Source organism: Xiphophorus maculatus, chromosome 12, assembly GCF_002775205.1.
Source record: "Xiphophorus maculatus strain JP 163 A chromosome 12, X_maculatus-5.0-male, whole genome shotgun sequence".
Lineage (NCBI taxonomy): Eukaryota > Metazoa > Chordata > Actinopteri > Cyprinodontiformes > Poeciliidae > Xiphophorus > Xiphophorus maculatus.
In genome coordinates, this window is record NC_036454.1 from 5,656,539 (window position 1) to 5,683,765 (window position 27,227).

At 36.4% G+C, this 27,227-nt stretch overlaps 1 protein-coding gene across 2 annotated transcripts in view; it reads right to left on the reverse strand.

Annotated features, from left to right (window-relative positions):
• fras1 (Fraser extracellular matrix complex subunit 1) overlaps positions 1-27,227 on the reverse strand; it is a 266,684-nt gene that overhangs the window by 137,842 nt on the left and 101,615 nt on the right. For both annotated transcript variants that reach the window (XM_023343256.1, XM_023343255.1), the window contains exons 11-14: positions 25,335-25,482; positions 19,228-19,371; positions 14,160-14,306; positions 1,490-1,633 (exon numbers count right to left, since the gene is read on the reverse strand). In XM_023343256.1, coding sequence (XP_023199024.1) covers positions 1,490-1,633; positions 14,160-14,306; positions 19,228-19,371; positions 25,335-25,482 — 583 coding nt within the window. The remainder of the gene's footprint in view (positions 1-1,489; positions 1,634-14,159; positions 14,307-19,227; positions 19,372-25,334; positions 25,483-27,227) is intronic.

The following is a 27,227-nucleotide window of genomic DNA, read 5'->3' on the forward strand; positions in this document are numbered from 1 at the left end:
TGAAACTCTTAAGCTATAACATTTTTAAAAATATTTATTCTGCAGTGAAAGTTTACCTTTAAAAGTAGGTTTGCAGTAAAGTGAGCAATTTTAATCAGGGTTCAAACTGCTGCACTGAGGAAAACAAAATTAAAGCAGAAAACTTTGTGTGCAGCTCATGTTCCCTGGAAAACAATTTATCTACTTATAAATATGATTAGATAAACTGCATTAGTATTAGCAGTCAAAAATGATTCTGAGGAAATTAGGCATGAATGATTATAAATCACCAGATGAAACATCAAAAACACTAAACTTATTATAAAAACATTTATTAACAGTGGACCTAGCTTTGACAAATGCAAATATAGAGATACTTTAAAAGCTTGAAGCAAGTTGAAATCCTCATGTTTATAAATTTGCAACTTTGTAAAAAACTTTTTAAAATAATTTTTAGTACTAATGGGCTTTATTCATTAGTAAGTCAAGAGGAATAAAGTTTGTGAATTGCATGGTAATTTTTCTGTATTTGTTAGGCTGACAAATCTTAGTTCCTATAAGAAAAAACATTTACTGTAGTTACAGAAGACTTCAGTAAAATAAATTGTAATTTAGACTTTTCATAAAAACTGGTAGAATAATGTTCATTCCAATGTGTGTTTGGATATAGAGGTCACGGAAAGTGCAGATGCAAACAAAAGAAACTCTTTGTACGGAGGTCCAGAAGGATCAAGAAAATGTAAAAGTGACAAATCAGTGACAAAAAGGCACAACGGAAATTATGCTAAACTAAATGATGCTAGCAAATTCGTCATAAATTTTGTTTCAGCAAAATGACTTTTTGTTTTGTGGATTTTTTTTGTGTTGTAGTCTATTCTGTTTTGTAGCTCTATGTTGTTCTGTTGTGGCTTTTGAATTTTGTTGACCCTCCTGGGCCACCGTATTTTTGAGCCATTCAAACACTTTTTATTTTTATTTTTTATGGAAGCCAGAAATTTTTTATAGGTTCTTAATGTAGTCAGTGTTATTAAAGGCTAGAACTACTTTTTAATCCAGAGCACCAACCCAGTAGTTTTGTGAAAATGGTTTTAACAAGTTGTAGCATAAAAGAGTTGGCAGAAATTCAATTACAAATACTGCATGATAATTCCTTCTCGCAAACTAAGAAACTAAATAAATGTGTTTTTATCGACACAAGTTGGCCTCAGAAAGTGAACTCTTTCGGTTTTTATATCTATATGAGCCACGTTTTAAAATGAGAAAAGTAAAGTACATTTCATTGAGCTTGGGAAATGGAGGCAGGTGTGAAAAAAAAGTCCCAAAAATGAGAAAACCCCAATCAAATTTATATTTCAGCTTCTCTTATTTCCTTACGGGATGTCCTAACCACTCATATAAATGTTCCTCTTGATCTAAACTGGCTTGAGGACCAGAGAGACTAAGCGGAGAACTTTTCCTGACGACATTTTGTACATTTAAATAATGCAACATAAGGATATGTTATTTTTACCATGACAGATTGATTCCTGGTTGTAGTATCCTGCGCCGCATTCGGAGACACAAACTCCGTCTTTGAGCAAAGCGGCCAGATCGGAACATGACACGCAGTCCTGCTGCGTCGCTCCGCGGCATTCAGAACACGACGCGTGGCAACCTGCATGACGGAGAGAGAAACTGCTTAAGGTGGTGGAGAATGTTGTTCCAACAGAGCCGGAGCAGAACATACACAAAAACAAAAAACACATGGCTCTACACTAAAGTTTGGAGTTCATGTTTTTACACAACACAGGAGGAAATCAAATAATCAGTTACTCTTTATTTTGGTAAATTAACAACATTACAAAAGAATATACACAAATTTATATTCAAATATGCATGTATACATACGTACAGATACTGGCATTGGTTCCACAAAACATATATTCATCTACATAACATTATACACTTTTATTAGTTTACATTTTAAGGTTCTTTTAAAGCTCACTAAAAAGCATAATTTGAAATCATCCTTCAATTCATTACATTGTTTCACGATTTTTGTTCAGTGCTTTCTAAATTAATTCCACTATTTTTTATATAAATAAAATCTTTAAAATATTAAAGTATTGCTTCTTCACAAAGATTATAATTTATATCTGAGCTGGGTGAATTACTGCACAATATTTCATGTGACATTTTCACAGATAAAAAACATCCGTGTAGTATTCCAGTAACGTAACTGGAAGACAAGACAGATCACTGATTGGGTGGAGCAACTACATAACTTTAATCGTGACAGGAGGTTATTGTTTTTTTCTCTATTTTTATTTTAACAATATTATAGATGTCGAAATGAATTTATTCTTCCGATATATTTGATTTAGTCAAGAAGTTGTTTCTCCAGACATTTATTGGTGTGTTAAGTTAAGCTCTTGACAGTTGGTGGTTACCGTAGCAACCAGTAACTGACAGCTTCTCTCCCTGCCTCCTTTTTTTTTCTGTTGCCGTCGGTAACTGTGGCATGTTTTAGGATCAGCTTTGTGTTTTCTTTACAATTATTATATTTTAACATATTTTAGACAAACTTAATGATACACAGTGTTTCATGAGTAATTTTTCTATGTTTTGAATATGTTTTTAATTATTAGTGTTGTGCATTTTAGCTATGCTTAATTTTACAACTGCTAACTGCTGCTAACAGATGTTAGCTGCTGCTAACTGTTGTTAAATAGTAATAATAAAAATTAAGTACGAATGCTTTTTTCTCATTTACTAACCAGATTTCTGTATTAATCTCAATTTCAGATTAATCAGAACCCCAATCATCCAAATGTTTACTATTTACTTTGACTTTAACAAACAAAAGCTTTTCTTATTACTGACATTTTTCTTGAAGTCAAAGTCAATTGTCTTCTTGAAACCTCAGATTTCAAGAAAACGATTTAAATCTGAGGTGAAGAAAAGGCTCGCTGCAGTCACACACTGAAGTATTTTCTATGCTTTTTAAAGATTTTTTTCTAGCTCTAGTGGCCTTTATTTCAGAGTTAATTGACAGGAAAGTGGGTAATGAGAGGAGGGGAAGACATGCACCAAAGGTCACCAGGTCGAGACTGAGGCCTCCATCTGTGGGTTGTGCTTAACCCCTGCGCCACCAAAGCACACGCCGTATTTTCTATGTTTCAGTGCTTCTTATATGTAATAATCTCTTATTTGAAGTCATAACGGCTGCCAGCACTGGTTGCCAAGGCGACCGACTCAGGTAACCTTTGTTATACTAAAAACCTCAGAGCTGAACCTTAGTTAACATCTATCCACTGACACAGTTGTCAGACATTTAAATTTTCCATCAAGCTTGAATCTCAAGGAATAGCTGTTGATTTTTTTTAATCACAAACATTCAAGCAAAACACAGAAAGCATTGTATTTTTAAAGACCAGCATTGTTTGGGAAATGGAGAAGGAAAACTTCAACTTGGCTTTTGTAAAGTATTTCTGGGATGAACAGATGTATATTTTACCTGTTGTGTGCATGTGATATAGTTGCCAATCTAATCTTTTCCTAGCAGCTCAGAAATCGGGGAAAATGTGACAAAAAAACTCAAAAAAAGACACTTGGTTGATGAAACTTTAATTTCATCAACCTTAAGCTGCATATTTTAATCTGAGAGGATAATGAATCAAGATAAGACAAGTTTTCTTTCTTGGGTAAAAAAAGGAGGCTAAATTCAATTAATAGATCTCCAGGTTATATAAAAGCCTTTATGAAATGGACATTTTGGCTGATTCCCTCCCCCCCATTTGCTTACTAATCATAGTCGGATATTTTGTTTAAATCTCTTCAGAAAGATTGGTGAACAGAAAATCTAAGGAATGAGGAATGAAATGATGACATTAAAGGTTAAATATAGGTTAAAATATATATTAAAGAAAAAAAAATGACTGGAGCAAAGGGGGAAACCGAGGAGCAATAATAAGTGAAGCAAACTCAAAGAGACACGGGGAAACTCACCCGAGGACGGTATAATTAATTAAATCAGTGTCATAAGAACGGCTGATAGAAATCTTAATTAATCTGAGATTCCAAAACAGAGGCCAATATGTATCTGAGAAATTATTAGACAGGAGTGAAAAATAAATCATCCGATCCCTGCTGCTCTGCGCCAACTGTCCTCAGGAAACAAAACTCATTTTCTTCTTTGTTGTGATTTTGGAAATAACCAGCTGAAAGTGTGACTGTGACTTTCACTGTTTGGTGGAAACTTCAGCTGCATCCCAAAAAAGGAAGAAGAAAGGAGTTAGTATATAATATAGATGAAACTGCAAGGTCATGGAGACTCCAAGTAAAAGCAAGCAGATCTGTGCACTCATTGTCCTTGCTGCAGACAATATTGAATAATTGATCACATTTGGATCCAAGCCGGATCGTCTTCAGGTCAAAAGTTTAAAGGATAGTGAGCGTGTCTGAGCATATCGCTTCCATCGGGAGGCCTGATCTGAAAAAGATCAAAGTTTAACAAAGATCTTGTCAATAATTAAGAAATATAAGCAGCAGAATATCATGAGATTGGAGTAAGAATCATCCTCTCCATTTTCATTAGCTTTTACAAAGTCATCCTGACAGGCTGCATTACGTCTCAGTGTGGAAATGCAGCACGATAAGCTGCGAAGGAGACAGAGGGCTTTTGGAGTGCAGGGGGCGCTATTCTGTTCTAACGTACACAAAGACAACGACATGTGTTGGAATGATTAAAAAACAAGCAAACTAACAAAAAAACAAACACTTAACCTCAGAAAAATAATGTGTGTAATGCCAGCGTGTTGACTATAGTGTTTTCAGTTTCCAATTTTTAGGTTTCACTCATCTTTTTATTTTGCTGCTTTCACATTCGATAGTCCTGTAGACTTGATTCAATTCGGGACCAAAATTGCAACATTTGTTACATTTTCAGTTGCTGCGGTTCCATTTCACACGACACTGTATCAAACTGTTCCCCTCCAAACCTGTGGGGGCGCTGCACCAACAACTACTGAAGGAAACAACACAAAAACCTCTGAAGAAGACACAAAAATGGAGTAACATCAGATTTTAGCGATTGTAGGATTTCTCTTCTTGTCTTTGGTGAAATACCACCACCCATTCCTACTGCTAATACTAGCCTCACACATTTGTTTTGGTTGTATTTACCCAGAATGCCCTGCGCAATAGTCCACTTTCTGCTTTTGGAGCTTGGCGTTCATTATGCGTTTGAACCGCACCAGAGTTCACTTCAACTGAACCGAGACCGAGGTTTTTAGGCAGACCAGAGTTTGTTTTTTTTGGTTCCCATCAGAGTTATATTACACATTCACACCTCCCCAAACAAACCAGACTATCTAGGCAAACAAACTAGAGTTCGATTAAAGTGCCAGAAACCAATTTTAATCCTGATTGAGTAACTTGTCTTTTCCCTGAATAAAAGCTAAATCTTATCTCAGTTTCATCACTCTCCACTGCAAACCGCTCCAGATGCCAAAACAATAAAGACTGGTAGCATCTAGTTGCATTTACTTGAATAACTTTTTAGAAAAGAGTTTTACTACGCTGTAATAGTTTTTACTTTTACTTGAATAGTTTAGTACACAGGAGCATCACTTCTTTTACTAGAGTAAAATTTTCTTTATCTTCAGTGAATGGAGAACAAACATGTTTTAAGCAAAAATTCACCAAAGATACACCTGAAGTACTTGTTAAATTTTCATAAGTTTTCTATTGAAATAAATTGATTTGTAAAACTGTTTATTTTGCATAATTACAAAACATAATTTTGTGAATTATTTTCACTTTGATGTTTATATTACTATATCTCAGTCTATACAATAAGGTCATTTTTAAACATTAAATGATGTGTTGACGTTTGACTAGACTTTTTGCAAAATACTTTCTTTACTCTTGAGTAATTTTTAAATGGTTAAAAAATTTAAAAAGCTAAAAATACGTTTAGGTAGTGCAACTCTTTCTTACCTGGGAACAAATTAATGTTTCAAGTCTAACTACAGATTCTCAGTCAAAGGGATAATATTATGTAAAATCAACTTTTTTTAGCTTGACATCATCTTATTTGGCAACAATGAAGTCTTTGTAATTCCTCTCCAGATCCACAAAATGAATCGGACAACAAAACTCCCAGAACCGTCGCTGCAACTCTGCAGGTGTCCAGATCTGATCCACTTTCCCAGAAGCAACGCCACTCCTGCAGAATCTGATGTTTGATCATCAGAACCGCTGTGAATCGATCGACACACTGCAGCTTTCAGGCTGTTGGGAGGAAGACCTCCATGAGAATTAAAATCAAGCACAGCTAATTGATTACCTATTGCAGTCAACTTCTGAGTCCTTGCAAGTTAATTTTCATATGGTGCTGACATGCATGCCAACAACTGGCTAGCTGAGGTTTGAAAAAAAAAAATCATTAAAAGTTATAAAATTGAGAAAAATGCAGTAATGTGACAGGAGTACAACACATGGCAGGTCTTTCATTGGATGGAGCAACTATATAATTTTGGTCATGACATGGGTTATTTTTTATTTATGTAACAGACTTTTATCTTGACATTATAGATGTGGACTTGGTCAAAAATTGTTTATTTATTCTTCAAATTTATTTTATTTTATTTAATAATTAATGTATTATCTCCAGCCATTTATTGGTGCATGGACCTTACAAAGCTCCGCCCACAACCGACCCACGTGACCGCAAGTCTCACAAGCAAAGCCTCGCGGCGCCTTGTTTCTATGTAAACATGACTCGATTAGTGCATCATTTCTAATGGATTCTCACAATATATCAGCTGCTACAATGGACAGAGGAACAAACAAGTTAACGTCATCATCTGGGAGGAGGTTACTGGTTTCTCAGTAACAAGCTGGTTGCAAACCTGAGGCCAGCAGGTGTCAGTCAGTTATGGTAGATCTGAAATTTGGTTTGATGACGTCAATATGAGAAGCTACAGCCTGATAGGAGGAACCAAAGAGCTCTGGAAAGGTAAAGGCAAATCTTCTGAAGTTGGGATATAATTCATTTAATTTCACATAATTATCGCGGTAGAAGCCATTTGTTTGTTAAAATTTTATGAAATGTATTTGTTCTATTTGATGTTTGTTGTGAATGACGTAAACTCAAACGATCGAGGTAATTAGTCCAACGTTTAGAAACTACAGCGGCTGTAATGCGCCACAGCAAAGGTAAAGAAAGGTAAAATAACCCGAACAGGTGATCAACTCAAAACCACTCCTACCTTTTTACTCTCTCTCTCTCTTTGTAGTTTAAGCATACCTGTTACCGTGGCAACCGCCTGCGCCCCGCAAGACGAGCAAAGACGTTAAAAACATAACATTCAGTCCGTTACGATATCAACGGACTGTGTAGCAGACAGGCTTCAAGGTGTAGAAGTTGTATCAGTTCTGCCATCATGCTGTACTTAGCTAACGGGAAGCTAAGTGTGTTTGTGAGTCGGCCAAGCACGTGACCACGTAGAATGGGCATCAGCCAATGAAAAGCGGTCCTTCTGGTAAGGTCTATTAGGTTCTGTTAGCTGCTCTTGACAGTTGGTGGTTACCATAGCAACCCTTTTTCTGTTGCTGTTTGTAACTGTGGCAGGGATTATCGTTCGCTCTGTGTTTTCTTTACAATTATATTTTAATATATATTTTAGACTTATTTAATGATATACAGCATTTCATGGGTGTTATGATTTGTATGTTTTTAACTGTTATTCGTGTTGTGCATGTTAGCTATGTGTAATTTTATGACCGTTAACTGCAGCTAACTGTTGTCAACTGCTGCTAGCTCTTAACTGTTGCTAGCTGCTGCTAACGGTTAACTGTTGTCAGCCGCTGCCTCATTGGGAGGTATTGCTCTGCAATTTGTTTAGAGATATTTATTTTCTTTTATTAAATGTATGGGACCAGAAGCTGCTGGACTGTTAATCACCAACTTGATTTTATCTTTTGTTAGAATAAATACAGTGACCCTGAGTGTGTCTGCCTTGAAGTCAACCTACTGGACCTGAGACGAACACAGAAGGGTAACATTTATACTTGAATCTTGTATCTATTTTTTTTTTTTACATTACTTTATTATTTAGTCTATTAATGTGCAAAACATTAACTGTACGTAAATATTAATAAAAATAATTTTAACAGAATTTTGAGGAAAAATTGGTGCTAGACAGCTAAAATAATGACTGGAAATGGATGATTAAAGACGGGGAAACTTTTCTCCGTGAAGGAGTTGCAGGAAAAAGAAGGAAACCTTTGCAGTGACCTATAGATTAACAGGTGAAATGGATTCAGCTCCTGTGTTTTCCCCATTATCTCAGGACATCTCTCTGTTTTTGAACTTCTGCACCTCTTTAACTTCCTCCTCCCGTGATGATCTCTATCTTGGGCTTTTCTTTCTGCCTCCTCATTCCTCAGCTCCTCGAACGTTTTCTTCTTCTTTTTTTTCCCTCATGTTTAATATTAATGAAACCATGAGACGTGCATAAGATAAAGAGTAGGTTTCATGATTCTCTCTCCAGTTGTTTTAAATACCATAAAAATCCTTTTAACGTCCCACTCACTCGCAGATATTATGTAAACTATTCCTCCAAAAACGGTTACAGCCAACAAGAGGATTACACGTCCTTTACCTTGCTCCTCTCAGGAAAGCAATTTATTTTTCCGGGCAGCCTGAAGCGCAAAGTTATCAGCAAATGTAATCCTAGCAGGCCAGTTGCCAAAAAATTTTTTTTAATGAAAGACTCCCCACCCCCTCGTCTGCATGAACAGGACCAGGTTGGGATGGATGCGCGGTGCAGTGGATAATCTGTGCTCTGCGTCCCCGTGGAGCCGAATCGGGACACAATTACCACGCTGCAGAAGCGGTTCACATCTCCCAAACCTCCAGTGAGAAAACCAGATGAGATGAGATATTCAGCAATTAAACCAAGTGTGGAGAAAGCAGATTTGGACAGATAAAAGCCCTCTGAAATTAGAAAGAAAAAGCAGAGCTGCATCTGAAAAGCAGTTGTTGGAGGGATCTCAGGAGTGAAATTACATTTGCAGTTTTTTTTTCTGTAATTCATTCAACTTAAATTAGATTCATCTGTAAGGAAACAAAACAAAAAGTTCCCATAACACATTTTCTTGTATTACTTGATAACAATGGAACAAATTTCAGTTTAGTCAAGACTATTAAAAATGAAGAAAAGCAGATAAAACTGTCATTTCATTTATGCAAGAAAATGAGATTATGATGAAAGATTTGAAAAGTTTTTAGACCTTAAACTGAAGCCTGCTATAGTTAAGCATCATCTGTCATCAAAACAAGTAAAATACAAACAATTGTAAGAGAAAATCTATTTATCCACTTGGCTATTTTATAGATAAAACATTTTTTATGCTCAAAATTTATGAATTTATTGTTCTATGGTGAGGTTAAGCAGTTTATGCCAGTTTACAAGGCTTTTTTTTATGGCTTTGCGAACTGAAGAGCTTGACGGGTCACTCGGTTGGCCGACCGTAACATCTGCCGCGCTGTTCCTGGGCATCGCCCAAAGACTGCAGGTTAAACAGTTTAATCTAGTCGAAAGTCAAGCAAACATTGTTGCTTCACTTACCCTTGTTTCCAGTGCAAATATCTTATTACACTTCAAAACTTCACCAAAATACAGGAGCTTGTTTTAAGTAAATAATTCCTTAATATTCCCTAAAAAGTGCCTGTTACATTGGAAGATACGTTTACTTATAACAAGACAATTTCCCCATATTATAAGTGAAATAATCTGCCAATGGAACAAGGTGTTTTTCACCAACATTAAGGAATTATTTACTTAAAACAAGCTCCTGTATCTGATTGATAAGTTACTATTAAATTAGCTTTGTCTCAAGTCAAGTTTACTAAGAAATTTGCACTAAAAGCAAGACTAAAAATACTTGGTAAGATTGTGGGGTTTTGCAGAGTGTCTATTATTTAGTATAATTTGTAAAGAAAAAAGCGGTTTAGGCCCACTGTTTTTGTGCGCCATGCACATGTGGTACATACATGGGTCAGGTACAGTGATAGTTTTGTGCAGGCGCCCTGACAGCACCTGTAAACGGTAGCAGAGAAGATTTAACACAAAGCCTCCATCATTTTTCGCAGACCTCCACTGAAGCTCTGGTAAACTCGCCGTATTTAAAAAGAGAAGTTTTGCAGCAGCACCCTGCTTTTCCGGGTGGTCCGGGTCTGCTGGCAGAAAAAGTTACCATCTGGCGAAACACCTCAGGAGCTCATTACCACCGTCAGCTCCCATCCCCTTTACCTCCATCCTCAATCCCTCCTCCCATTTTCTCCAGCAAGAAATCCACTCAGGCAGAATTGGGCCTGATACGTTTCACTGCTGCATCTGCTGATTTGCAATCGCGGTGATTGTTAGTCCCTCTTCTTTTTTTGTGTTTGTTTCATCCTCTGGAGAAATTTGTAGGAGAGAAAAAAACAAGGGATTTTTGTTCCTATTAAAGCCTGTTTGAGATTAAAAGAAATTGGATGGCTGACTGGCAGGATGAATCCCACAAAGGGTTTGAATTACAAAAACTGGCTTAGTGGTGCAAATTGTTTTGTTTTTTTTACAGTATCAAACCTGGATGAATGCAGAGCAGGTACCAGAGGTCAGTGTTTTGCAAGTCTCAAGTCTTTATCCTCAAGTCACGCGTCAAGTCGCAAGTAAAGACAGGCAAAAGTTGAGTCAAGTCCCACCTGTGGTAGCTATATGTAGGCCTGTCACAATAACTAATATTGCTGGACGATAAATTGTACCAGAAGTTATTGTGACAAACGATAATATTGTTGTTTTCAGATGATTTTCAAGTATTGCATAATAATAAAAGAACACATTCTCAGATATCAATAACCTTTAAATTATAATTAACATTTAACATGGGAACTGGAAGGCATTTTAAATAAAATAAAAAATAACAACAGGAGTAATAAATAAAATGAATTATGGAGTCTCTTTAAACAAAATTGTCCCCCAAAAGAAGGGCTAGTTGAGACCAAAGCTCCAGACTAAAGACTTTTATCATCCAGTTTTTTAGTAGAAATAGAGAGAAAAGAGAAAAACAATAAATCATGCAAGTGGAAATTATTGCGTTTGTTTTAATTTATCATGCCATCAATTGATTTATTGCAGCAGGTGTAGGTAGATGAGTGGACATCACAACAACCTCTTGATTTTCCCGTGCTGCGTTCTAGAGCAACACATCAGCTGTTATTGTGGTGAAGACATGATTAATGCTCTATATGTGCAACTTACAATGGATTGCACAAAAAGCAGGACGGAGGTCACCCGGCGTGTCCACCGAGAGTTTTCACAATGCTGCCATCTGTCTAGTTACGGAGTATTATCCAGAGTTCCTGCATTAGCTGCTGCGGTCTAGCCAATGTAAGGCTGCTTATTGAGCGTGAGCACAGGGAGGTCTGCAGTTATTAAGGAGAGAAACGGAGCTGCAAAACCGTTCAATTCACCATGTGGTTATTCTCTGCTCACACACCCACCCTGGGTCATTTTATCTCTACATATCATCTGCAGGGAGTCCACTAATCCGCTTCCCGCACTTCAACACGCAAACAGTGTTGTTGTTATTGGTGTGTAAACAACAATTAGCTTGATTGTCTCAACTCTCAAGCCACATAAAAAGGCGTATCTGAAATTAAAACTGCCAGAAATGCTGGATGAAACATTTAGCTGATGGCTCATTCAGCATTTGAATTACAGAAACAAACACATCAGTGTTTATCTCACATCAGATGTCGATAGAAATTAAAACAAATTGAGCCACAATTAAAGCAATGGGAAAAAAACTGGTGTGATAGTTGGAATAAATTAAGAAAAGTTTTGGGAAAATAGATAGAGAGCCAAGAAACCAACAGAAATCTGTCGGTATTTAGAAAGTAGTCCTGCTGGAATGTCTAAAATAACACCAGCTGGTTTAAAGGTGACTTTTTTTGCTTCCTTTAAGGAAATTAAGATAGGTCTATAGCAAACCTGTTCATTACATTTTTGCACAAAAACATTCTTGGATGATGAGATTTTAATCTACTCAGTTGTGAATATATTGACCTGATTTAGGGCCTCTTGTCACTCTTTAGATCCAAATAAGATGCACCTTGCCCGACTCAACGTTTACACTCGCATATGAAAATGGCTGCTACAAATGCTTAATTATACAGCTATAGCAATTTGAAAAGCAGAAGTGGAGCCTCCTAAACACCCAACAAGTATGCATCAAGTGGCTTTTGAATGGTAAGTCAACAACAAAACACTTGTCTTTTCCAGCAGCCATTGTACGGCTCATACAGTGATAAAACCAACTGACCAAATGTACTGTAGCTTAGCTCGGGTTGCTAGGTAACGGGCTAGGGTTGCTAGGTAATGGTGCAGTGTGGCTCAACAATAACGAGGAAAAGCAAAGATCTTGTTTTTCTAAACCAACTCTTAAATTGTTTTCTTAGAAAACTGGAGGACTCTGGATCAGCCATATTTAAATTAGATTGGCAGAATTTCAAAATAAAAATGTCTTCAAGATTTGTAAAAATGTGTATGTAATACAATATAATGGAAGAATGGAAAAACTGAACAGTTACAACTGAAGATTAATTAAAAATTTAAACTTGAGGATAATGTAAATTTATAGTGGAACTGAATGAACTTGGACTGAATCAGATTAATGGTACATACATAAAAAATAAACTGAACTGCCCTGATACTGTCTTATTACTGACCTGTAAAGAAGGTGGTATCTTTAATATGTTTTTTGGCTCCTTTTATCGCTGTTTGAGGTTTTACTAAGTAAAACTGACATAAAAGTCTTTATACTCAGCCTCATAAAAAAAGGTCTTTTGACAAAAATGTTGACTTTAAATCACCAAAATGAATCGAAACGTTGGTAAAGAGGAATGAAAGACATATAGAAACCAAAAATACAAAAACAAACAAATACTTTCTCCAAACTGAGTAGTTTCCTCTTTTCTTCCAGCAGAAATGAAACCTTATGTAACTTTCAGGACCAAAGTGCAGCAACAACCCAGCAGGCCCAGACTTAAAAAGTACAACTTCTTAAATCTGCACAATACTAAAGCAATAATACTCGGTTCCCAGAGGGAGCTTTGCCCTCCATCGCTTCCTGAAAAATTCAGAGCTATTCTAATACCCCATTCAAGGCAAAAAGAAGTCTTACAAAGTTCATTTAAGGAAACAGAAATACAAAAAAACAGACACAGCCGCTCCTAAAAGTGCTGCTTAGAAAGCAACAATTTGAGATGAAAGGAAATTAATATTTGCATGAAATGTCAGAAGGAGAGAATAATATTTAAGACTCTGACTGAAACACAATGTTTACGGCTCTCCTTATCAGGACTGAGGCCATTAGAGGACAGGATGCTAGTGAAAGTGTTTTATTAGGGAGGTCTGCAAAGACCAAGAAACGACACTCTGTGATGTTGATCTCATTTAGAGGCACAGAACTCTAAAAATACTGAAATTTACTGTGTAGTCAGTGGACAGCTGAATCTTCCAGTGTGTATCGATTCAATTTTAAGGGTCACAATTTGATTCAGAAACAAATCTTTCTCATCAGACGGTTTAGAGATTGTGTCTAAATTATGTGACTGACAAGAGGAAAAGACTGTAAACAAAACATGCATCAAATTCCATCAGTTCATTTTAAGCAAAAATAGGTTTGTGCTGCAAAAACACAAAATTGTACCAAGTATTTTTAGTTTAGTTTCTAGTACAAACTTCTTAGTACACTTGAAATGAGAGGAAACTAATTTACAAGTAATTTTTTAGTAAGATATAAGATCTTGTTTTAAGTCAATAAATACATAATATTCATGAGAAAGTACTTATTGCATTGGCAGATTATTTCACTTACAACAAAACATTTTTCCTGTTATGAATTCAGTAATCTGCCAGTGGAACTAGTACTTTTTCACAAATATTAAGGAATTATTTACTAAAACAACAAGCTCCTATATGTTGCTGAAAAGTTAGTTTTGTGTTACTTGAAGTGAAATAAGATATTTGCATTAGAAGCTAGACAAATTAATACTTAGCGGGATTTTTCTGCTTCGTAATTATGTAAATTTAACTTTACTTTTTCTTGCATTATGTTGGATCAGCATGAGATGTTGTGATACTTACGGCGACAGTGTGCATTGTCGTGCTGGTAGGAACCAGCAGGACAGGAATCCAAGCACTGGTCTCTGTCTGGGCCCAGTAAGGGCAACTGGGAGTTACAAGACTGGCAATCCCACCGACTGGAACAGGTGGCACAGGACTCTGGGCAGGCTGAAGGGGAAAAAAAGGGATGTGACCAAAAAGTTGCGTTAGAAATAAATTTTCTGAGCAAACCTGAGCTCTGGAAATGGTTGCAGGACTGAAACAGAAAGCAGGTTGTGAATTTCACATGCAGAAACCCAGAGGGAGACTTTAAATCCAGAGTTTGCTGGAGGGTTGTCACATTGTTAAAGGGAACATGGAAGTAAAAACTGGAGACCTCAGCACAAATCCAAGTGAACACAGTTTTCCCTTAACATCCAGAGAAAGGAAGCAAACTGAAATGTGATTTTAGTGTTTGCTGTGAGAGAATGAAACAAGAGCAGAAGTAGATTTCTCTGCTGGGGGTCTGAAGTTTTGTGTAACTTTAATGAAACTCTGCAGGTTATGGCTTCAAAGGAAATAAACTCCAAAGATGAATAATCTGCTTAATCCAACAAAACTGTGAACTCGACTTGACAAGAAAAAGAAATAAAATTAGAAACCAGAGGGAAAAGGTCTGATTCAGATATAACTTGGATCAGAGGAAGTGACTGACTCCAAGTGCTCTGAGGTTTTTATCATTTATTTGTTGTTTATTAACTTAGATCATGGACTTATTTCCTTAGATTGCATGTGTCAAACTCAAGGCCAGGGGGCCAAATCTGGTCCACCGTAGCTTTTTATGTGGCCCTTTAGACTCCAAATTACATCAATTAGTCCCTGAAGTTTTTCACAAATTTGCAAAATCCACACAAAATCAACACATTTTTTTCTTATTTTTACTGCAAATTTTTCTTAAAATTGGCCGGAAATTTTGATTGTAAGTGACTGCTGCCTCAGCCTTCCTGGATGTCACGTTTGTGACCGATATGGTAATAAGAAGTCATATTTAACATAAATATAATAAAAATTCCCTACAGATATTTCTAAATTAGCACCACAAAATCTGTGAATTTTCTTTTTAAATCACAGTATCCTGGATGAACTGACTAGTGTGAAAAGATGGCCAATATTTTTAATTTTAAGAAACACTTAGTGAATGCTGAAACAAGCAGCTATTTATTGATATGTTAACAGTTTAGCAGGTTTTATCAATTCGTTCTGTCCCGCCCTTTAAGAACATTCAGAGTTTTGATATGACACACAATGCCTTAGATTATTATTCTCTCTATTTAAGTTTTTCCCATGTGTTTAATCCTGATGATAAGACTGTATTTTGAGGCTAAGAAACAGAAGAATGGTGATTGCAGTTGTTTACTTTGATTCAACTTGGAGCTAAAATTTAACAACCTAAAACACTGCAGTAAGATTTATTTAAAACAATTACAACTAAGACCACAAACCATGAAACACTGAGATAAAGACGTTTTACTGGGAGGTTTGTGGTTCTTTACCACAATAAACTCACAATATAACATTGAGTTGAGGACATGTAGGAGGAGGAAAAAATGCAAAGCAAAGTTTCTTTTTAAAGTAGAATAGCGAATACAAAACTAAATCCCCTTTAAAGCAAACAGCCACCCACACAGAGACAGATAGCAGGGGAAAAAGAGAAAGTCATGAGGATGAAGGCTCCATACAGATTAGAGTGAGGAAGGTGAGAGGAGAAACAGAAAATGAACACCCTGAGGAAACATGATGAGAAATTTAAAGGGAGGAAGATTTGATCTCATTAGAGATATGAAGCTCTGCCTCGTCACCGTATGTTCGCCTACATCTGCTCAGATGCGAAAACATCAATATTTAGTTTCACACACTTCAATAAAAACAAAAAGGAGGCAGAAAGGCATTTAATACTTCTAATATCTTTGTTTTCAACATGAACACACTGCAGTGAGCTGAACCGCTGCAACTTTTACAACTTTAGAGGGAAATTTATAACAAGGTTAGAAGCCTCTAGCTTGACCTAAATAACTCATTCCTGATGTCTGGTTTTATTTAGACAGACTAAAAGAGAGGTGTACAAACTTTTTGTACTGAAGCTGAAAGTGTTCAGGCGCCAAAATATTCTTACATTGCAATTAAAAATGCAAAAATATTGGGATTTATTTCAGGTTCCCTCCATAACCATAAATAAAATAATTAAAATAAATATTTAAAATAAAATATTATGTTTGCCTAAATGTTTGTTGTTTATGTTTTAGGACTTATTATTTTCTGTTTTTTAAGTCCATTACATTTGGATGATTGAATAAAAACTTATTATGTGGCACAACTTATTTAATAAATAAAATTAAATATTTGTGTTGTCAACATTTTCCATGTAAGAAGACAGAAAATCTCATCCTAAAAAAAATTACAAAAAGTGTCGGATGGCCAAATATGCAACATTCTTAAAATGCATTCAGGGGCCACATAAAAAACCACAAACGGCCCCCGCGCAGCACTTTGAACACTTCTGTACTAAATGAAACAGAAAGAATGTTTTCAAAGCTTTTCCAGTACAACGTAAATCTGCCTTACCCATCTGATAAAATTTTTATTTTCATATTGGAAACCGTTCAACAAATCTGGAGTGCCTCAGGGCTCCGTATTCGGCCCCAGAAAAGCTTGGTGTGAATCTTGATTTTGTTTCCAAATTACAGTTCAGAATGAGTCACTGGATCAAGAGGGGAGGGTCAATTATAGTAGTGATTTTTCAAACTGGATGTTTAAACTCAACATTTACACTCGCATGTGAGAATGCCTGCAAACAGATGCACAATTATACAAATGTCCATCTTTGAGAAGTAGAAGTGGAGCCTCCTGCACAACCAACAAGAATACAGCAAGCAGTTTCTGGATGGTAAATCAACAACAAAACTCTTGTCTTTTCCAGCAGCCATTGTACAGCGAACTGAGTGGTAAAACCAGCTGACCAAACATGCTGGAGCTCAGCTTGGGTTGCTAGGTAACGGGCTGGGATTCCCTGGGGTTGCTAGGTAACGGCACAGTGTGACTCAACAATTGAGAAGTTTTTGAAACAGCTCATTTTCCAGACACCAAAAACCTTTAAGTTATTGCCAAAAAATGGCTGGATGATTTATTAAAAGCGTTTGGATTGTTAAAAATGTGAAAAATGTTAATTTTGCATGTTAGGTCCCTTTTAAAATTCACATTATGGATTAGCTCAGGGTTCACGCTTTTTTTATTTCATGTGCAACATCTAAAAATCATAGAATCAAACTTTTTTTTTCAATCCCCACCAGCCACTCTTTTATTAGGAAAAATGGAAAGTCTTCAGTTTGCTAAAACGCATTAACAGCTATAGCTGCTGATGAGTGTTTTCTTTTTCACACTTGGCTCTATTATTTCACATCTGCATGTAGAAAGCTGTGGGCAGCAAACATCTCACTCATCCAGAGAACAGATGAAAGGATTCAAAAATTATAGCAATTATTGGTAAACAACAACAACTATAAACAGAAAGCTACATCCAAACTGAGTCTTGGTCTAAACTGAAACATACTTACAGAAGGTTCAATACTCTCTCACAGCTATTAATCAGACAAGAAATAATATTTTTTTCTCATATAAATTTAATTCAGACTCTTATAGGCATTATTTTTATCTTTTCAGCACAGAAAGCTGTCGGGTTAGTCAACATATTTGTGAGTTTGTCTTTCGTTAAGTAATTTACACATTTCCAGAGGTGCCATGTTGAGGCTGGTGGCTGGCAGTAGTAGATAGATTTACCCGACGTTTAATTATATGAAAGGTGAGATGTTGCAATTTTATCCATCAGCCGCCACTGCTGCGATGAAATGATGGCTTCCGGCAGCCATGTTGGCATCCATATATTTACCTATTTAGTGATTCTGGTGGAGTGATAGTTTGTGATTAGCAAATTGCTCGGTGCTTATCAGTAATTGCTCTGTAACAAGATGCCTGCAGCTTAAATATGGGAGTCATGGCCAAAGGTTTTGGTTGTGAAGCGACAATGTTTGCGATTTCTGTCTTTTCATCAGCACAGCTGAAGCTGTAAAAGAGTCTGTCTGGAACCTCTTCATCCATCTGTTTAACAAACAGATGTGCCAAATTCACCTTCTGTATGTTCTCATACTTAAATGTGGGTTTCTACTGCTTCTAAAGTTCAGCCATGAACTTTTTCAGGCAGGTAGAATTTCCAATTAAACTTGTCAATAGGCCTGTCGCAATAACAAATTTTGCTGGATGATAAATTGTCCCAGAAGTTACTGCGATAAATGACAATATTATTGTTTTGAATCCATTTTCAAGTAACATAATGGTAATAAAGACATAATAATGCAAGAATATTTAACACTGGAACTGGAAGACATTAGAAATATCCAAAATAAATTAACAAAACAACAAATAAAATGGATATTGAAACGAAATTGTCCCTCAAAAAAAATCTAATCGAGACTAAAGCCCCAGACTAAACACTTTAGTCATCCAATTTTTGGTAGAAAGAGGGGAAAAAGAAAAACTATAAATCATGCAAATGGAAATGATTCAGTTTGTTTTAATTTATCGGGATTCCATGATTTATTCTTTATTGTGGCAGGCCTATTTCTAAGAAGTTCCTTTTAGGCCTGTCATGATACTCCTGGACAATAAATTGTCCCAGAAGTTATTGCAATAAATATTATTGCTTTGAGATCATTTTCAAGTAATATAATGATATTGGCTTAATGGTGCAAGAAAACATTCTCAAACTTTATATTGTAATGAATATTTAACACTGGAGTTGGAAGATATTTTAAACATCCAAAAATAAACAGAAACGACAAATAAAATCAATTACAGGGAATCTGTAAACAAAAAAAAACACACCAGACTGAAGACTTTTGTCAATCTTTTTTTGATAGAAACAGAGAAAAAAAGAGAAAAACAATAAATTATGCCAATGGAAATTGAGCTTGTTTTAATTTACCTTTTTAAAGACTGTATTCTTAATTTCCATGCATAGCTGCATTTAAAAGTAAGATAACATTTGTGAAAATGTTACCTGCACACACTCGTCCCTCCGCGGTGTAACCCTCCGGACAGATGGACAGACATCGACCAAGATGGAGGAAAGCTTTGGGGTCTCTGCAGCTCTCGCACCGGTCCGGAGTCCCCAAACAGGAGAGGCAGTCTCCATGGCACTGAGCTGTTAAAAACACATTTCACCAACTTTATTAGGCAGAAAATGCATGTGGTGGCGGCCATGTCTCACTAGCTAAAACATTTCTACATGATTAGAGACATACATCCAGTCTGACATTCGTAAAACTCACATCTTAAATCAGTTCCACCAGGTTTTAACAGACTTGGGGAAGATTTAATCGTCTGTCCAACTGGGAGTTTTAGAGAACATCTTCTGTCATCCAGAAGATCCACCGGTGCATTTCATGAACACCGTAAGCGAAGTTTCAGCTCACACCATTTCCCAGACGATCCGTCATTTTGACAACAATATATGAGCCCTCATAAGTCACCTTATATAATCTGGTATTTTGGACATATTTAAGTGTTAATGAGCAAATAAAGAATACCTGTCCCCTCTTTTTGTCTGTTAATTTTAGATTTCTACAGTATACAGATGACAAAAACACCGTAAAGCAGGCATATGCTACAAAAACCTACCATAAAACACTGTTTATTATTCTAACTGTGGAAAACTAACAGTATAGAAAACATTTTAATCTTCCTGCGAGGCAAAGAAACTATTCTGAATCTTGTAGAGATGGATTTAACATTTTGTTTCTCCCAAGTGTCTTCTGAAATGATTTGCCTCTTCAGCATCCGAACGCCATGTGCAAATTAAAAAAACGCTTTGTCACTGTCATGTTCTCTGAATAAAAGAAAGGGAGAAGGCAGAGATAAGGCCCGTCCAATCTGGGTTGCAGAACAGGCGAATGAAAGCAAGGGCTCGTCAAACAATGTGCGATGCCGTTTCCACTTGATTTCACAGCGACCGTATTGAGAAAATAAAACAGCAGACTGAGAGGACCGATTAATGTGACAACTGCAGAGCGAGACAGTAGGAGGAGAGGAAGGAGGAAGAAAATGACAGGGGAAAATAAAACAAGGAGTTACAGCAGGAGAGACTGTGAGGGCGTGAAAGTGGGAAAGGAAAGTTGAACATGAGAAAAATGAGATGCTGCTTTAATCCTAACGACCAATAAGACTGTCAGCAAGCCAGAACATACTGTTCCAAGTATCTCCATCACTCTTCTCCTTCTCCAATCTGCCGCTTTTTTTGTTCCGTCGACTTCACAGTTTCATTTCATTCCAGCGTTCATCTTCTTTTCATCTGCCTCTCATCTCACTTTTTGACCTTAAATTTCACCCTGAGGCCAGACTTTTTATTGGAGATAAGGGAGAACTGCAGGAGCTTGTGCAGAAAATAGCGAGAGAATCTGTAAAAAAAAATGGGAGCTTTAAGATACTTAGCAGTATTTGCTCTGACCCACTGACAGATTTACCGGCTAATATGAACACCACTAAACTGTTTATTGCTCTGCTCAGCTGTGGTTTTTGGTAATAAACTAATTTCTTGCATGAATATAGTCTTTCCATCATGAAATCTTTTTTGAAAACATGTTATTTTATGCATATTTACCACTGGAAACAAATGAGTACATTTATATAAGAAGCTCCACTTATGTAGATGCAGGAGCGTTTTTGTGTCTGGCTTTGACGTTGCACAGCGCAGAGCGCTTTTATTTTTATCACAAGCTTAATAAGCCAGAATCCCTGAGGTACAAAATTGAAAAAACCACAACAGATAACAGCCTGTGATGACAAGTAAAGGGAGGATTCCTGATTGCTACGGTAAAATGGCCATTGTTGTTTATGTGTTTGATTGCTTGGAGAGCTTTGACCTTCAAGAACTTGCCCTCCTCTCTTGAAAAGAAGCCAATTTAATAACTAAAGCCAAAAACAGCTGCTTCATAATGGAAATCTCCCCTCCTGTCTGCAGACAAATTTCCAGTACAAGAGAAAGTTTAAAGATGGATTAAATCCATTTTGCTCCTCACTTTGTTGGTGAAAGTATTGGTGAAATGGATAAAGTCACATAACTGTGCGCTGGTCTCACATTACAGTCACAGAGCATAATTATCAAACATCTCAGACTCACAGCAGGGAGTCGAAATCAAAGTCAATCAGTCCAACTTCACAGGGGAACTTCAGACTTGTTCATTAAAGTTTCTAGACTTTCAATAACGTAAATCAAGACTTTTCTGATAGAGGGAGGTCTGGATTTCCATCCTGGACAATCAGATCTATCTGGAGAACTAATGAATGACCAACACAAAGTGGTCCATTACTTTAAAATAAATTATACTAGTTGTTATATATTTTTAAAAAGTGTGGCATGCATTAGCATGTAGCTCCTCTGAGTCAGTCATTTTTAGATCCACTCTCCATCTGGTTGAAACCTTTTGCGGTTTGAACAGTTTTCAACTCTAAACGTTTTCAAGCCCATAGCTACATACTGCGACATAGCTGTATAACTGCATATCTGTTTGCAGCCATTTTCAGTTTGGGGCGTGGCCAAAAGCAGCTTATTTAAAGTGACAAACACTTTTTGAGATTAATCACTAAATTTCTGAGGGTTTTTTTTGGCAGAAATTTACTCCACCTTTTTTTCCCCATGATCTATAATCTTCCTAATTGTTAAAATCCCTTTCAAGCTTTGGATCTACAATACATTTAAAAAAAATAAAAAATAAAAATCGGGTTAGTTTATTTGATTGATTTTAGTTTGCGTGTTTTTGGAAATGTTTGGACAAATCTAAAATAAAGTATCGTTTTTCTTCCACTTTCTTCCGATGTATTTTGTTTTGGTCCCAATAAAATGGGACAATATGTGTAACATTAAAGAATATGGCTACTGTTTCTGCTTTTTCTTGAAAAGATGTTCTTGTTTATACAGAATGTGTTCCATATTAAAGAGAGCAGGTCGAAACCTAACAGCACCGAGCTCATATTTCCATCTTTTCCCATGAGACATGAACGCAGCATGACCATCAGGTGAGAACTGACCAATAGGAGAGCAGATTACTGACCTCTGGGCCTGAAGACGGCCCTTGATTAATAGACTGAGCAGAAGATTTATGAAGAGAAAAAGACAGAAGGAGGTTGTGAGCTTATGTCTTATCTATTCTTAGCCACAAAACAATAAAAAATCTTATTCAACACCACACAGATAAACTGAAGGAGGATTTGTTTTCCTCTCTGGTTTGACACCCAACTGTGCTTCCAATGACGATTTAATTGCGTAATTTTACATTTTGAAAATAAATTTGCTGAAGGAAACAAGCCAATTAAAAATGTATATATATTTTTGGATAAAAAGTGTTGGTGCTGAGATGATGTAAGTTTATTTTGTCCGTATCAAAAACAATTTCGATAGAAAAACTTTTTTTCGCCTCAACAACAAGATGTTGCCACTGGCAAAAACCACAAAGAAGGCAACAGGAAGTAGTCGGAGGATGATGGCGTGCCATGTTTTTATGATTTATCGGGTGAACAAACAAAGATCTTTTCACGAGATCTTTTACATCTTTTTTACATCTTTTCACGTTGATCAGTCCCTTCAGAATTTCACAAAAGTTTTTGTTACTTTTGTGCTGATTTTTTCATATTAATGTTAGGGACTACTGACAATAATTATCAGTAATAATTTATCATGGCAGCTATGGTTAATTGCTATTATGTGATCAGAAGTTCTTAGTTCAGAGTTTTAAGTTTGTAGCGCACATCAGTGTGAGTCTGTGGAGGTCAAAGGGCACGCCAAAGCCTAAATCTTATTGGTCAGTTTGCTTTTTTTGTGAGCTAAAAATTATGAGTGGAGTTTGAATCTCCCATAGTTCTAAGATCCCGCCTGAGCTTTATACAGTGTGTGCGGTTCTTGCGGGTCGCCGGTTTATTAGTAGTTTTGTTGTTTTCGCAAACTTAAAAGCTGACGGGTCACCCGTTGGCTGACACCAGCAGATGTTGAAAAAAAATGTCCGACAGATCGGAAGGTACGTACAAAACTATCACTGCACCTGACCTGTAAGAGCACAACCACCTCTCCAACGCGCATCATGAGCGCGTCGCACAAAAGCAACACAAACCTAAACCACTAAACAGCACACTCTTTTTTTTGGTTGTTTTTTTTTAACACAAACGATACTAAATAATAAAGACATGGAAGTGAAGCCTATATACCCGTGAGATCCACGGAAAGAGGAGGATGTTGATTCCCAGGTTCAGGTGGTGACAAAGGAGGAGAAGGTGAAGCAACAATGTTTGCTTAATTTTTACTCTTTTGGGAAATGTTTCAACTAGATTAAATTGTTTAACCCGCAGTCTTGGCGCGACGCTCAGGAAGAGCGGCAGATGTCAGCTGACAGGTGACCCATCAGCTCTCCAGTTCGGGAAACATCAAAGAAGCTCATGAACAGGCGACCCGCCAGAACCGACACGGTAAAAAGCTCAACCGGCATCCAAACCGCTCTTAGAACTACGGGAGGTTCAAACTCTGCTCATCCATTTTTAGCTTACAGAAAAAGCGCCAAGCCACCAAATGAACAAAAGCAAACTGACCAATCAGATTTAAGCTTTGGCGTGCCCTTTGACCCCCACAGACTCAGACGTGCGCTACGTACAAGATGTTTTGACACATAAGATCTTTTTTTTTTCTCCACAATTTTGTTAATTGTAAAGAGGATTCGATAATAAAAATTTCAGAAATTATTATTTTCTTTTTTTTAACTTCAAGGAAAATCTTAAGGTAGGCAGAGCTGCTGCAGCCGTACAGCTGCAGGCGCTGCTGCCCTCCGATAAAATCCTGCAGGCGTCTGCGCATAGTTCTGAACTTTAACCATAGAAAATAGTTTTATGCATAAAGCAATTTATTTTAAACATTTTTTATAATTTACTTTTTTAAAAATCTAAATCTAAACAAATGTTATTAATTTAATGTAAAAACATTAAATTAAATAACTTCTTTGGCAGTGCTCCCTAATGACAATGGCTATTTTTAGAACTTGCTCCGCGGGCGACTGACAATGTCCCCTCGGGCGACAGGGCGCCCGCAGGCACCGTGTTGGTGACCCCTGGTCTAAGCCAACAGACACGTTACAATAGATCAAACTGCTGAAGAAGATCATGTTGGTTCTGATGGAAAAGTGTCAGACTGCTCGCCAGGTTTCTCAAAAGTCCCAACAATGGGTCACCGAGTCCCAGAAGTGAAGCCCAGAACAACAAATTGACAAAAGTTACCAAATAATTTATGAGTTATGAAGTTACAATCAATAAAAAACCTTTTTTAGTGAGTGTGAATGTTTTTTTCCTCAGGCAACAGCAATCTGCAGCTGAGCCTGCATGGCTTTCCCCCAATAGACACTTTCAGTCTGTTATTCATAACTATAAACTCGCTCCCTGTTTATGAGCCTCTTCAAGCTTCTTGTTTACATATTTACAGATACTTTATTATTTATAAAGTATTTATGGTAACATTGTCTGCTGGTTTATTCATTCAAGCTTAGACAATACGGTGAAGGAATTTTAACATATAAAACTCAATATAATATCTTTAGAGAGGCAAAGAGAGACAAAGAAAAGTTTATGCAACATATAATTAATGCTGCCGAAAAAAGGGAAACTTGTGAAGGAATCACAGGATGATACAAAAGGAGAATTGTTCATGGTCTTATCAAAACATGTAATTATTAAAGAAATTCACATTGATGCAAACAACTTGAGTCTTGATATCTACAGTTTATAAAATGGAGCCAGATCCTAGGTTGTTTTTATTTGGTTTATTTGTTTTGAATGCATGGATCTTAGTTAAGATTTCAGTTAATTTCCTTTTTGTTTTAGCAGGAAGTGCACACTGGAGTTAAACCCAGCTCTTTTTAACTTCTATAATTTAAAAAAGAGTCACATTTTTAAACCTAAGGGATCTGCTGTGAACACATAAAACCAGCTAGTACATATGATGCATTCAGGTCAAGGGTCAACTTCACCCTGAAATCACCTTTCAGTCTTCCGAAAAAAGGGAAACAAGTTTAAAAAGATAAAGGAGTAAGTTTCTGATTCTTGTCCAGCCCCAGCAGATTCTGAGTAATTACGTACCCTCCTGACACTCGGGGCAGCATCGGCCTTCCTTTATGACGGCCAGAGTTCCTGGTGGGCAAGTGGGGCAGGAGCGCAGATAACAAGTCACCCGGGTATCGTGGCATTCACACTCACGGCAGCTGCCATCGGTCCAACGAGCCAGATTCTGAAATACAACCAAGGACTTCGTTAATTAGACCTTAAACAAGTGACAGAAAGCAAAGACTGCGCTGATTTTAATTTTTAATTCAGAGGAATCTCAATCGCATTTATGAAACAGGGCCATTCTTGAATTTTAATGAGCTTTATTTGAGGAAAAAGCGTAACACTCGTGACTTTTTAGGCGTTCTGAAAACAGAAAGAGGGAATCAAGGGGAAAGTTACACCAGCAGCAACTTCAGCGTCAAAACACAAAGAAAAAATAAAATGTCTAAAAAATAAAACTTTTCAAACTTTACCAACTTAAAGTCGAGAAATAAGACACTATACATATTAAAATGCAGTGATTTTTTTTCTTTCAGCTGCCTTCCTTTATGCACCGCTTTCATTTATTACTCATTCCAGTTTCTGAGCGACACAAACACTATGACCCTGAATGAGTAATAGAATTAATTAAACTTATACAATATTCTTTATTCCTAACAGCACACCAGATGAACTGAATAATTCAGAACCAAACATCTGACTAGATTCAACACGGCAACATATTTCCATCGCTCAAAAACAATAACCTGTTGTATTCAAAGTGTTTTAGATATGCAGTAAAGAGAAGCGAGTCTGTAGTAACGCACGAGTCAAAGTTTACTTTCTGTTCTCCACTGACGTCTTAAGAAGCCATATCTGCACCAAGCCTATGCAAACATCTGCTAAGACTATTTTGTTTGTATAATATGATTAAAATTAATGTAATTTAAAGTGCTTCAGAGGAAAATAGGCCTGTCACAATAACAAATTTTGCTGGATGATAAATTGTCCCAGAATTTATAACAGTTTATATTTCAATATAAGCTACTGAAATATTGTTGTTTTGACACTATTTTCAAGTAAAACAATGGTAATGGCAAAATAAAAATGCAAGACCACATTCTCAAATATCAATAAACGTTAAAATTTAATGAACTTTTAACACTGGAACCGTAAGACAATCAGAAGCTGTGTTCACAGGCAAACATTGGTGTTTGCTGTCGGTCAGAAACATTTTCACAATCAAAACAATAAATAGAAAAAATAAATAGAAAACTCCAGGTTTCTATTTATTGAAGTTAATTGACTTCATGTGCATTTATTCGTGTAAACAAAGAAAACAGCTATAATACGACCCACGAGACATTTATGCCACTTTTACACACATATTCCAATGAAAATATGGCATCACATTCCTGCAAAAAATCCAGAAGACCCTTATCAAGCAATCACGACTAGGCCTGTAATGATAGCAAATTTTGTCCCAGAACTTATTGCAATAAACAATCATACTGTTGTTTTTACACCATTTTAAAGTAATATAATGATAATGGCATATTAATGCAAAAAGACGCTCTCAAAAATCTAATTCTAACCAAATTTTAACACTGTAAGATATTTAAAATATACAGATAAATAAACAAAATAACAGTAACAAATAAAATTTATTATTAAGTCTAAACAAAATTATCCTAAAAAACTTACATTATCCTGAAAACTTTAATCATCCAGTTTGTGAAAGAAAGAGAGAGAGAAAAGTGAAAAACGATAAATCATGCAAATGGAAATCATTGAGCTCGTTTTTATTAATCATGCGATTAATTGATTCATTTACTTATTATTTATTGCGGCAAGGTACACAGATAAATAAAGCTACATTTTAAAAAATAGGGTATTTAAGGTAATAATAAAACTCATTATTATCTTAACTCTTGAACTGGAAAACAT